General features: G+C 47.5%; 1 protein-coding gene across 3 annotated transcripts in view; it reads left to right on the forward strand.

The window, feature by feature from the left end:
- The window catches only part of ATP9A (ATPase phospholipid transporting 9A (putative)), a 110,569-nt gene that overhangs the window by 15,035 nt on the left and 82,325 nt on the right, over window positions 1-13,209 (forward strand). For all 3 annotated transcript variants that reach the window (XM_074318095.1, XM_074318096.1, XM_019726076.2), the window contains exons 2-4: window positions 2,732-2,876; window positions 3,973-4,086; window positions 11,511-11,619. In XM_074318095.1, the coding sequence (XP_074174196.1) occupies window positions 2,732-2,876; window positions 3,973-4,086; window positions 11,511-11,619 (368 nt within the window). The remainder of the gene's footprint in view (window positions 1-2,731; window positions 2,877-3,972; window positions 4,087-11,510; window positions 11,620-13,209) is intronic.

Here is a 13,209-nt window from a genome sequence, read left to right on the forward strand (position 1 = left end):
CTGTTGGATGTTTAGCAGCTTCCTGGCGCCTTTACCTGCGGGATGCCAGCAGCTAACCCGCATCCCCTGGCTGAGAATCACTGACTTAAGGTTTGCAAATTTAGGCAAAATCATGACCTTAGAAAGGAGAGGTAGATGGATATCGTAGAAATCCCGTGTGTGTTTGAAAACAGCTGAAATTTGGGAAACCGCTGAGGCAAATTTCCTTCTGTTGTGGAATCTACTTACTGACGTCTGTCCATCCGTCCGTGTGTGTGTGTGTGTGTGTGTGTGTGTGTGTGTTTGTTCGTGTTCGTGGGCTCTGACATCAGTTCACATGTCAGGTGGAAGGCGGTGTCCTGACAGGGATGCTCTAAGGCAGCTTTCTCTCATGCTGGAATGTTCTGAGTCTACGCAGTCCAGTCCGTAGCCCCTGGCCCCATGGGGCTGTGGAGCGCTGCAGATGTGGCCAGTGAGAATGAGGAACTGAGTTCTTTTATTTTAATTAATGTAACCCTAACTAGCCACAGGTGGTAGAAGCTACCCTGTTGGATAGCACAGGTCTAACGAAATCTGAGTGGAGAGGTCAGGATGATAGAATGCAGGCTTTAAGGTGTAGATTGCACTCGTTAGAAGCTTTGAATTGAAGACACAAAAAGCCAATAGGAATGTCTATTTAAGGAAGGTCCAGCCATGTGGCGGGCAGGACTGCCAGATGGGAGGTTTGGGATAGTGGTTAACAGATACCCACCTAAAATTGGCTTGAGCAAAGTAAAATAAGACAAATGTATTGATTCCTAAGACTGAAAGCCCAGAGAATGGACAGACCGTCCTGGAAATTTTTCTGCATGTGTTTCCTCTTGCAAAGCATAGCCTCCTGGGTACACCTTTCAGCCCTTGCTTTTCGACTTGGCATATCTTGCAAATGGGGTCACTTAGTATGCACAGCTCCATGTCATTTTTTCAGGATTGTTGGGAAATCCATTTCATAGATGTTGCTGGTGATTTAACCAGCGCCAATCGGGTGGACCGTCAGATGTGTTTCCAGTCTTCGGCCACCGCAGTGCACGCCACACTGAGTGCCCTGCTACTTGGGGCACCTGCACACACTATGGGTTAAATAATGGCTAGCGGAACCTGGCAGCTTGCTGTGTGGGACCTTCTGCTAAAACAAAACGGACAAAAACTCATATCAACAGTCACCCTGGCGGTATGTGGTTCTCTGATGTCTAAATGCCTTCTTCAGCTTTCATTAGAAACAGACAACTCTAGGATCTGTCACTACAGGATTATTATGAGATGGGGAGAGCATTTATGCTTCACAAGAAGGCATCATGACCATCAGGAAGGTTTGCTGCAAATAGAATGCTGTGCTTCCTGTCAAATGAGCCCTCCCTCCCACGTTCATTTAACACTTAGTGTTCGCCCAGGGATGGGGTTAGACCTCTCAAGATTTCTGTGCATCTCTCTGGCCTTTGGACAACTTTGGTACCAACACGATTGAGTTACTAGAAATGAAACCTACGCAGACCAGAGGCACACTCCACCATGAGCAGCAGTTTACTGGAATGAGGGTGCTATTTTTAAGAAGCCGCATCGTGTTTCATCCTGGAAATGTTGAGCGTCCTAGCAGGCAGCTTGCTGGCTTGCTAATCTTCTAATCTTTAGAGTCCTGAGGCTCAGGGGCTGTGTTTGCCCAGCCCTGCACCCCAGCAACACCCCCTCCCCACCTGCCTGGCCCAGAGGAGGAGGAGAGAAGGGTGGTCTGAGGCAGACAAGTAATTGTGTGAGTTGTAATGGCTGAGTTTGCTTGGTTTCACTTCGGCTGGCAGTGTCCCAAGGAGCTGGCAGGGCTGGGCTTCTCCCTGCAGCCTGTGTGTTCCCGGTAGCAAGATGAACAGGTCAGCATGGGGTGTTTCCATCGCAGCGCTCACGAGAGCTCGTAACTCCAAACGCCCTGTCTGTGGACTCTCCTGAAGAACAGGCCCTCTCTTTGGGGGGTTCTCAGAGTAGGTTTCTTTCACCAGAGCCGGCTGTATTCCCAGGTGTTCCCTTGCCTCTCGAGGGTGACCTGGGAGTGGACGTGCCTAACGAGTGCCCTCTGGGGACACAGCCAGGTCCTGGGCAGCCCTTGGGGCCCGTCTGCCTACAGCTGGCACGCTGGCATATCTCTAGGTGACGCTGCGCTCTGAGCCATTCTCTTCTTGGCTTGTCCCACCAACGTGCTGCTAAAAAGGAGAACAGGGTGGGGAGGGGTGTGGAGGAGATTCTTCCCCGTCTTTACATAGTAATCTTGGTTGTAACCAGAAACCTTGACATCAGGGGGTGGTGGAAAGATACCAGGTTTAGAATAAGACGGGCATGGTTCAAGGCTAGACTCCTATTTCCACATCTCGGCGACCTTGGGTACTTTATTCAACTGTCCTGAGCTTTCTCCTCTCCTCTTTAAAATGTAAAACTAATAACAGTACTCATTGCTGTAGATGTACCTTTTTTAATTAAACTTAAATCTTACTATTTTAAAGATGAATCTTACTTTTTGAAATAAACAGTTTGGGCCTGGGGATGAAACCTCTTTGATTTGGACCATAGCTTCTTAGAAGCCTCAGCTGTATGTCGCCATCTCCCTGGAGGATGAAGCCCCAAAGGTGGCTGTGGTCCTGACCCTGTGAAGATGCTTTAGAGAAAAACACTCTGAGAAGGTGGGCAGGTGTGGACGTGGCCTTGATGGCACGGCGTGTCCTTCCCACAGGTGCTGTGAGTGGCTGAGATGCTGTGGTGCAGGGGACCCCAGGCCCCGCACCGTCTGGTTGGGGCACCCCGAGAAGAGAGACCAGAGATACCCTCGAAATGTCATCAACAATCAGAAGTACAACTTCTTCACCTTTCTTCCTGGGGTATGTACGGGCAGGGACCACACCCGATGTTTCTTCCCACACCCAGTGTATGCAATGGGGCCGGGCTTAGAAGACTGAGGTTCCCACGGCAGGTTTTGGGAACACCCCGTGTGTTTTCCATGCCACCTTAACCCCTGGCTGTTCATCTCCTGGTCCTGAGCTCCTCGAGGGGGGTACCTGCTGTCTGTAAGGCTGGGAGACGCCACCTGCTCAGTTACAACAACTTCACGTTTATTTGGTGTGTTGGGCCTAAGTGTGAAACAGGTATTATGGGAACCTAGCACAATAACCAAAACACCAAAGGCAAAATCAGCAGTGCCTAAATCCCCCTCCCCATCATCACAAAATACATATTCAGGTATAGGAAAGTTGGGGAATAAGAGTTTAAAGAAATCAAAAGAGATACATTTTGATCCTACCCTCCAGAGAATTTCTGTTAACATTTTTACTAATGAATGTTTCCGTGTTGCTTGGTGTTTTACTCTGGAGTCATAGCATTTTCACATTAACTTACCAAATCCATGGACTTCTACTCCTCACACTTTTCCCTTATTGCCCAGTGGCCAGCGAGTCATGTGGTGTGAGTCTCCCTGCCAGGGTACATGGACCAGTGAAAACTGCCAGAACCCTCTTGCCACACAGGGTGGGACTCCATATGTAATTTGCGGCATTGAGAGCGTATTGCGGAGAGGACAGTTTTTCTTGCTTTTTTGATCAATCGTGCAGCATAACGCATTTTCCATTAAAAGCTCTTCTTAAACAACATTTTGAGTGGCCTGCCTATACTTACAAAATAACTTAAGGAATCAAATGTAACAGATATAATTGAAGCCCCAGCATGCCCTCTCCACACCAGAGGCAACCACTGTCTTGAATTTGGTGTTTACGATTTCCATACGTATCATTATTTCCATTTTTACTTCCACAAAAGGTATTTTATTACGTATAGAACTGTTTAAACTTTGTGTGAAAGGTATCAATGTAAGTTACATTCTTCTGTGGGAAAGTTTTTCAACATGACTCGCCTCCCCCTAAACCCACCCAACCTCACCAGCCAGGCCTGAAATGCCTCCTTTCTTTTCTCTCTGTATTCTAGGTGCTGTTTAACCAGTTCAAGTACTTTTTCAACCTCTATTTCTTACTTCTCGCCTGCTCGCAGTTTGTTCCCGAGATGAGACTCGGTGCCCTGTATACCTACTGGGTTCCCCTGGTGAGTAAGGAAATCTGCATTCAGTGACCTCAGAGGTTTGGGAACAGGCGGTTCTTTGTGTCTCTCACCCGAGCATCTGGAGTGGGAGAGGGGCCTTTTCAGGGAGAGGATGCCCTCAAGCCAACACATGGGCAGTGCCCAAGATAAGGTCCATTGCATACATCACCAGGCTCCGGCTCTAATGAGGCCTGTGGCTTCCGTCATTCTGTCAGTCAGCGCGTCATTCAGTATTGCAGCAGCTGTTTGTTGCGTGCTTACTGTGTATCACCCGGTTCTAGACTCCGGGGACATGGTGGCAAGTGAGAAAGCCAAGGCCTGTATCTTTGTGGATGGTGCTATTTGAATGGTTTTCTGAGATCACATTTTCTCTTTACTCGGTGTAGAGTATTTCAGCATGAGGAGTTGAAAAGGAAACAGATTCTGTGCTTTAGTGTGTCCGAAGTATGACCGACGTGACCAGAATACCCCTCCATTCCTTCCTTTGCCTCCTCCTCTTCCTTCCTTCCCTTTGGCATATGGTTATTGTGTACCTACTGTGTGCCAGGTACTGTGCTGGGTGCTAGGCATGCAGCAACGAACGAAACAGGTACAAATTCCTGCCCTTGGAGAGTTGATTTTCAGCGGGGGTAATAAACAGGTTAATCAAATTGTGAAAAGTGCTGTGACCTAGTACAGATGGGGTATTGCCAACACATTGAGTGTTTGTTGACTGGGTGAAGGTGGGGGCTGGGAGATGTGGGGGGACAGCGTGAGCCAGGGTGGCCATTCAAGTCCTCTTGAGGAGGTGATGGGAAGGAGAGGAGGAGGATGGGAGTATTCCAGGCACACGCAGCAGCCGTGCAAAGGCCCTGCGGTGGGCACGTCAGAGCATTTGAATAACAGAAAGAAGCCCAGCGTGACTGGGGTGTAGAGGGCAGAAGGGATGTCTCTTTTTCTCAGGCAGAGATGTAATGAAATATAACCGCTGCTTGTTTCTCATTAAGCCAGACTTAGGGGGCGGGGGACCACTTCGATTCTCCATTTATAAAGACTCTTAAAGTTTTAATTCAGAGAAGATTATGAAAAGATTGAGCCCTCCTTCAAGAGAGAAAAACAAAAGTTTTTACTGGCGGTGGGTGGGTGATGATAAGGATTTGGTGCACGGGCGTTTCTGGAGTTGAGGGAGCCAGTTGCTAAGGGAGCCGTGAGTGGGTGTCCACACACCGTGATTGCCACGTTGTCAGACACGTCATGCCCGCAGCTCTGGCCCTGAGAAGAGATGGGTTTTTTTTTATTTCTTCTACAGAAGCATCGAAGGTGCTTTTGGATTGTGAGGCTAGTTCTTCCCTGCCCTGAGTCATTTGTGGGTGAGCTAGGACGCTGGGAGCTGGGTCGAACCTTTGCTTATCACCCTTCCCTTGGATAACAGACATCCTGTCTGTGTGCTTACACTTTTGGACACTGAATGTTGTGAACTCGAGGCCGGGCTGATGGAATCAAGCCCTGGGAAAACTGGGGAGCCCGTGTCTCATCCAAAAGTGGAAGGTGTCACTCCATGCCATCAGGTGCAAACAAGGGCCTGGAATTGCCAGACCCAAGAGTCAGGGACTTTACCATTTTACATGGAATACCTTAATTTTGTTTTAATTTTATAGTGCCACAACTGTTCACTACATATGTAAAGTCAAGCCATAAGTTACTGATTTAAAAAAGGGTTAGTCTGTATTGTATATAAAATACCATTTATCACACTGCCTTTTATTGGTCACCTTTTTAAAGTATAATTATTGGAAAGGTAATACATTTATGTAATTCAAGAAGCAAAAAATGGCACCAGTAAAAAATCTTCCCATCCAGTTCAGCTCCCAAAACAGTCATTTGTTTATCCTTCCAGAGCGTATGAACAACAAGCACAATGAATAAAAAGTCTGTCTTTTCCCTGCTTCCCTACACGTCTTTTCAGACAAAAAGTAGCAAGGTATACATAGTTCTGAATAATTCTTTCTTTCCAATTTCTATTGAATTTGTTTTTGTCAAAGTTGACAACTCATGTAAAATATGTTAGGGGTGGCCAGTTAGCTCAGTGGGTTAGGGCATGGTGCTAACAACCAAGGTTGCCGGTTCAATTCCCGCATGGGCCACTGTGAGTGAGCTGCACCCTCCTTAAAAAAAATAAAGCAAAAAAAAGAAAAAGTTAAAGCACTGTGTGACTCGAATACACCCCTTCTCCTGGGCGTCTGTCTGTAGTCTGCCAGTTTGCAGTCTCTGCTCTGCTTGAAGCTGTGAGGGGTTCCTTGGCCCCTCATATTGGTGACTTTTAGCTCAGGGCCCCCCACTGGGAGCCTAGAATGCTCCAGACCCTACTTACCTTTCAAGTTCTGAAACCCAGATCTGCTGCTCTCTACTGCCTCAAAAGTGGCTTCTGTTTATTTTTCTTTTCCCTTTTTAATTACAAAAGGCCTCTTGATTATTGGAGAAAATTTGAAAAACAACCAAACAACAACAAAAAAGAAAACCAAAACCCAAACCCCCAAACCACCTGTGTAGCCACTCCCGAGATACCCCATTTATGTTTCTGGTTAATTCAATCTCTTCTTGCATGGGCCTCTGTTTTATATACATTCTAACATATACTGTAGTAATTTATACACATTATGTAAAATCATATGTTTTATAAATTGAGATCCCAAGCTGTCCACAAAGGCAGCTGTGTGTCTCCCCCTCTCCCTGCCTTTTGCATGTCAAGCATGATATCGGCTGTCTGGTCTGTGCTCTCTCCCCTCCTGATAACCATCTGCCCAGCCTGTAGTATAAACCCATCAACCAAAAGGTTATTGGGGTACAGCCTTGTTGGCACCCCTGCAACACCGTTTACCTTATCATTGGCGTCTGTGGTGGGGAGGGGTCTCTGGCCACATTTGGCATAAGTTTTTCATTCCCTTAACCGAGATTCTTGTAGCTATGACTAAGGGCAGATGGAATCACGCAGGAATTTCCTAGCCTGAGAAAGTTGGGTAGGAAATGAGATCAGCTCTGTTGAATTCTTCCAAAGGTGGTCACTGGAGGGTCCTGAGGCCTGGAGGCAAAACGTGGACTGGTAGGGAAAGGATTCCTCACTTGCTGAGAGAGAACGCAGAGCCAGAGAGACGAAGGAAACTGCTTGAGATCACACTAGGATATGAAGTGTGTTGGTCTCACACACACGGAGACTCACTCTCTTCAAGGAGTGGCCTTGGAATATCAGAAGGGCTTTGGGATGTATGTGTATGGTGCTGTGGGTACAGGGATATTCCTTGCAGCGTGGTGTGTGTTAGCAAAATGCTGGAAACCAACAGACGCCCGCCAGTAGTTACGGAAATGCTGGCGTCGCGAGACTCTGGAATGTTGGCCAGGTATGAGAAACAGTGACGGCGTTCCACCGATGTTGGCCTGAAGACGGGAATCATGTTTTTCTTTTTTTATTACTTTTATTTTTACCCCCTTCTTCCACCTCCTGGCCCCCCACCCCTCCCCCACTCCGGTTCAAGCCGTTGTTTCTCAGTCTAGTTGTGCAGGACACAGCTCCATGGTCCATGCTGGTGTTATGAGCCTTGCCCCCCCCCCCCGCCGCAGTTGGTCGCCAGTTGGTCGCTCACGGCAACTCTCGCCGTCTGCCGGCCTCTCACACTGGCCGGCGGCCACTCATGGCAGCACACGGTAGCCCATGGCAGCGCTCAGCAGCTCGTGGCAGCTCATGCCAACCTCTGGCTGCTCACGGCAGCTCAGGTTCAGGGAGAGCCATTGTTCACAATCTTAGCTGTAGAGGGCACAGCTCACTGGCCCATGTGGGAATCCAACTGGTGACCTCGGCATTAGGACACCGGCGCTCTAACCACCTGAACCACCGGGCCAGCCCCGTTTTTTCTTTATGTAAAGAAAGTAAGTTACAAAACAAACAACATGGACAGTATGCTCCAATTTATATGACCCTCTCCCTCCTCCCCCAACAAATATTTCTACATACTTATGTCTGGAAAGTTCTTCACCAAAGCCAGTGGTTGTCTTTGGCGGTGGGAGTTCTTTTTTCTTCCTGTGTCTTTGATCAGACTGTACCGAGACTTCTGTCTTAAGTCACCTCAGTGCCTTTCTGGAAGTTGGAGAGTTACAGGCAACTAAATGGATCAGATGTGCGTGTAGGGTGCAAAACACTCTAGAACAAAGTTGCTCCTTATTGCAGGGGGAGGCCAGATTGGTACTTGGGGTTGGTGACCCAGGACCAGAGTGTGGCAGGCGACTTGATTGTATGAATACCCTCTTCCATAACTAGTGTTCTTCAGTCAGCACCTGTGATGGCAAACTCGTGTCTGCATCAGCCCCTCTGGGAACACAGTGGGGTGAAGCAGGGCTAGAGGAGTGGTGGTGACTGGGGTGTTCTGCAGGGCTCCCACGCTTCCAAAGAGGGTCCAAGCCCAGGTCCAGCCCTTGTCTCCGCGCTGAAATGTTGTTAGGATTTTCCAGGAGAAGCCAGAAGGCCTGGCTTCAATGCAAGCAGTTGACTTGCCTGGTTTTCCTCGGACTGTGGCCGTAGATAGAAGCCAGGTGGATTAATAGCAGACTCAAGCCGTCCTGAGGTGTCTGTGCATCATGGCCCCTTTTCTAGCCAGCTTTTCCTGGGACGGTTCCAGAACGGGAGGGGATGTTTGTGTTGGAGTAGTTCTGCCTCTCTTTCTAGATACAACAGAGAAGGGAGTTTGGGGTCAAAGACGAATTAGACGGCATCTAGGTGACTGTAGCGGATTCCCTGTAGATCCCATAGATTTTTATGCAGAGAATCAATTTCCGGTTCTTGGCCAGGACGCATTTTGAAATGTCCCTGCTCATCCTGAAAGTCCTCTCATTTCAAACCCAGCCGTGAGTGAGTGGCTCAAAGTGAGGGCTTTGGAGCAAAATCGTTTTGGTGCAGGCACTTTGGTGAGGAGTCGTGTCGTGTAAACATGCTTTTCTGAGCCTTAGTTTCCTCACCTGTAAAATATGGGCCATTGTGTCTATTTTCTTGGCTTGTTGGGAGAGTTAAATGAAGGACTGCACATAAAATGCTTGCTGTAGAGCTCCTGACGTATAGAAAGTTCTCAGGAAATGGTCTCATTTTAATTTCTAAATTCTGGTACTTGTTCATTGTCTGGATTAAGTTTTAGCTCTTAATAGCTTCCCCGCCCCCCCCAGTACTACTATATTAGAGGGAGAAATTCTACAGGAGGTAGCTGAAATAATCCATGAAATCGTTTGTATGAAGACCAAATAATAAAGCTAGATTTTTGTTGTTACTCAGATATAATCTGTACACCCTAAAATGCGCAGATTCGAAGTTTTCAACTCAGTAAGCACTGCCATTTGTCAACACCCGTGTAAACACCACCTCAGTCAAGACAGAGAACCTTTCTGTACCCCCAGAAAGTTCCCGTTGCCCCTGTCCTGTCAGCCCTTCCCCAACCAGCGGCAACTGTTTTTCTGATTTCTGTCTCTCAGAGATAGTTTTGTTTTCGTAAATCTAGTTTTGATGTACAGCTTTACCGGAGAGGCTTATTGACACCTTCCGAATCGCTTATCTGTGCCCTATCTCAGCCTACGCTTTCTTTCCAAGCTCCCCTTGCGCTCAACAACCCCCCACGCCTCCCCCCACCCCCAAAGCCTCTTTGTAAATATCTGTGAACATGAAGGACCTCTGAAGTTGGACTGTTGGAATTTATTTCTGGACTTAATTTGCATCTCTTGTAAATCAGATTCTAGCCTAAGGGGTGGCAGCGTGTCCCCTGGGATTAATGAGACCTGTGTGTCTGTGGGGGTAGATAGGGTAACTTAGGAGGCCGTATTTATCTGCAGCTGCTCTGTCTTTGTCTGAGCACACACTTTCCATCAACATCGCTGGGACTTAGCTAGGCCTGTGCAGAGAGAAATAGGAACTGGAACATTTGAAAAAACAAATAACAAAAACCTGGGTTCTGGCCCAGAAGCACAAAACAGCAGCATGGGGGGCGGTGGGGTAGCGGTTCTGTAAACCAGGTCTGTGCTTTGCAGAAACAGGTTTTCTCGCTCCCCCGTATGTGGTCCGCTTATACTTTTGTTCTGAAATGGACCCATTTTGCTTTGGCTGCAAGTGTGTCCTTTACATCTGATTGGAAGCAGGAGGCCGGAGGAATCCATTGATTGCAAAGACGTCTGGGGCTTTGGAGCAATTTCACAAAGCAGCACCTCTCTGGCTGGGTTTAAGGAGAGAGTCCAAGGTCTTTGAATCGAACTTAATGTATTTTTTGCGGGGTCAACAGTATGAAAATGAAATCCTCAAAGAATCACCGCCACTGTTAACATTCGGGGAGATCGTGCTTTCCGTATTTTTACGAAATGACGAAGAGGACAGATGACAAGGCGTTTTGTAAGAAAAATGAACCCATGTTCTTGCCTTTCTGGATACAAGAGGAAAAATCTAGGTGAAAATACTCTTGCTGTGGGTGACACACACCAACCCCCACCAGATTTTGGGAGTTGGGGTACCTGACTCGGGAAGATCGGGCAGTTTCAAATGTTCTCTGTGTTAGTTAGTACTCACACAATTAATACTTTAATGTTTTCTTTATAAACATTTTAAACAGTACAGGTAAGACTGTACTGCCCAGTCCATGCTAGTCCCTTCCTCGCTGAGGAATCTCACCAGAAGTTAAGGAAACCGGAAAGTTTTTAAAAGTTTATGGAATCTTTGTTGTTCGTATGAACAGTGTTACGTCGTATGTTCTGAAAGCTTGGTTTCCCCACTCAGCTGGGTCTCATTCTTTTTAACTGTCTATTGGTGGTTCATCTTATTGGCTCCACCCACCCGGGTTTCTTTAGATGCGCAACAGAAGAGCAAGGACCCTGGAGCCAGCTTTCCTGCCTTCAGAATTTCTGCTTATTATCACGTAGGAAGTTTATTACTCGGCCACCGTGTGCCTCAGTTTGCCCATCTGTAGCGTGGCGATCTCAGTAATACTGACTTCACATAGCTCATCTCGTAGAGTTGTTGTGAGGGCGAAATGCACTAATGGATGGGAAGCACTTTGAATGGCACCCGGCACACGGTGAGGAAGATACAAATGTTAGTGGTCGCCATCACTCAGCCTTTGCCTGTGGATGGATACTTGGGTGTGTCTGTGTTTTTCACTCTTGGAAACCCTATAGAGGTGGTGAATAGAGGTGTCCATGTACATGTGTGTGAACGAGTGTTTCTCCAGGCTGTGTGCGTGTGTGTGTGTGTGTGTGTGTGTGTGTGAGTGTGTGAGTGTAGGAGAGGTTCAGGGAAGTGTGCTTGCTGGGGCATGTGTGTTTGGCATAATTAGCAGGTACCGCCCTGCTGCCCTCTGGCTTTTTCCGTCCCGGGTACCAGGAGCGGAAGGTGGGTTTCAGCAGGGCTCACCCCTTCTCCCCTCTTTCCCCAGGGCTTCGTGCTGGCCGTCACCATCATACGAGAGGCGGTGGAGGAGATCCGATGCTACCTGCGGGACAAGGAAGTGAACTCCCAGGTCTACAGCCGGCTCTCAGCGAGAGGTCAGCCTCCTGGCTCCACTGCGGCTGCCTCCTGCCGCCTCGGGCCCCGGCTGCATGGTTGCAACTCAATCATGGGTCCTTGACAGGCAGGGAGCAGAGTTCAAGGCCTGGGGCCGGCGCGCGTGTGTCGGTGCCACGTGGCAGGACAGTCACTCAGTTGCCATTACCGGGGAGGCCAACATGAGCCCCGGGCCTGGGGGGACTCAGGTTGCATCTATGGGCTGCCTTGTTCTCTTAGTGATGGTCCTGTCAGCTCACTTGGGCATCTTCAACCTGGAATTAAATTCTGTGTTTCTGGCACACTCTGCTCGCTAATTCCGTCCCCTTATCCCGTCTGGCTAAGGGGTGAAGAGTATATGCGGCCCCTTCAGGGGGAGGCCGCAAACTCTGTCCCACACCCCTTCCCAGCGAGCATAGCTTTATAAGATACTCTCTCAACATTACAAAACTAACGGTACAACTTTGCAACATTAGTTTCTATTTATCTATATACTTTTAAATTGCTTTATAGTTGACATACAGTGTTAGCAACAGTGGTTTTAAAAAGAGAACAGATTTCCGTGGCTACTGCATCTGTGAAGATTGCTTTGCAGGCATTTTATAAACCTTAGAAATTGAAGAGTGGATATAGTATGACTCGAAGAGAAATGACCAGATAACTTTCAAGCATTGAACCCCTTGCAAGACACGTGCATTTTAAGTGGTGGAATTAAAAAATCCCATCCAATCACATTGTTGACAACCTACAAAACAACTCAGAGTTGACTTATTTCCAACTACCAATTCTACAGTAGGGACTTATAGTCCCTGTACGTTTGTATCCAGAAAGGAGAGTGTTACCTACAGTTCCCTAAGATTACTGACCCCATTCCGGGATTAATAACGTTTTAGGACAGGCTGAGGGGAATAAAAGCTGTGCCTTGCTATCAGGAAATGGAGAATTCTGAAAGAGATAATATAGATGCATCGGAGAGCTGGTCCCTGAGCCAGAGTGTGAATTGCTTGTGTTAAGTGTGTTTGTCTTTCAAAGAAGCCGCCCATCCGTGCTTTCGGGGTTTTGAGTAGAATTTTCCTTTTGGGGAAAAATGTGGGAGGAATATGTTTTGGCCTCCAAAGAAATTGAAATTTTCACAGAATTCTTGGAGGGCATGAAAGTATTTTGTTTTAGTGCATTGAATAGATTTTCATAGTTCGTGGGCTTAAACATTTGCACGTCTCTGGGAGAAGGGGGGATTTAGAGTTGCTAGAAGAATGCTTTATTATTGCTAAACTACTGTATTTAGGACATTTTGTCACCTAAAGATTAAAAACCCAATATAATTGTGGCAAAGGCAGGTGGCTTGGACTTTCCACGTGGGTAATCAGAAGACCCCTCTGGAGGGTGTTTTTTTTGTGGTTCGCATATATTAAATCCTTGCTTAATAACATGTTCTGACTATAACATGTAAAATGCTTGGCAACCGACAAAAGCCCATCGGAGAGGGTGCGGTGAATCTATTTAGAGCTCGTGAGGAGCTGCCTTCAGACGCTGCACCCCCATTCATCCATCCAGGCACATACCCTTCTTTGGTTCTTTTCATATTGCAATTG

This window comes from Rhinolophus sinicus, linkage group LG13 (genome assembly GCF_036562045.2).
Source record: "Rhinolophus sinicus isolate RSC01 linkage group LG13, ASM3656204v1, whole genome shotgun sequence".
NCBI classification, from domain to species: Eukaryota; Metazoa; Chordata; class Mammalia; order Chiroptera; family Rhinolophidae; genus Rhinolophus; species Rhinolophus sinicus.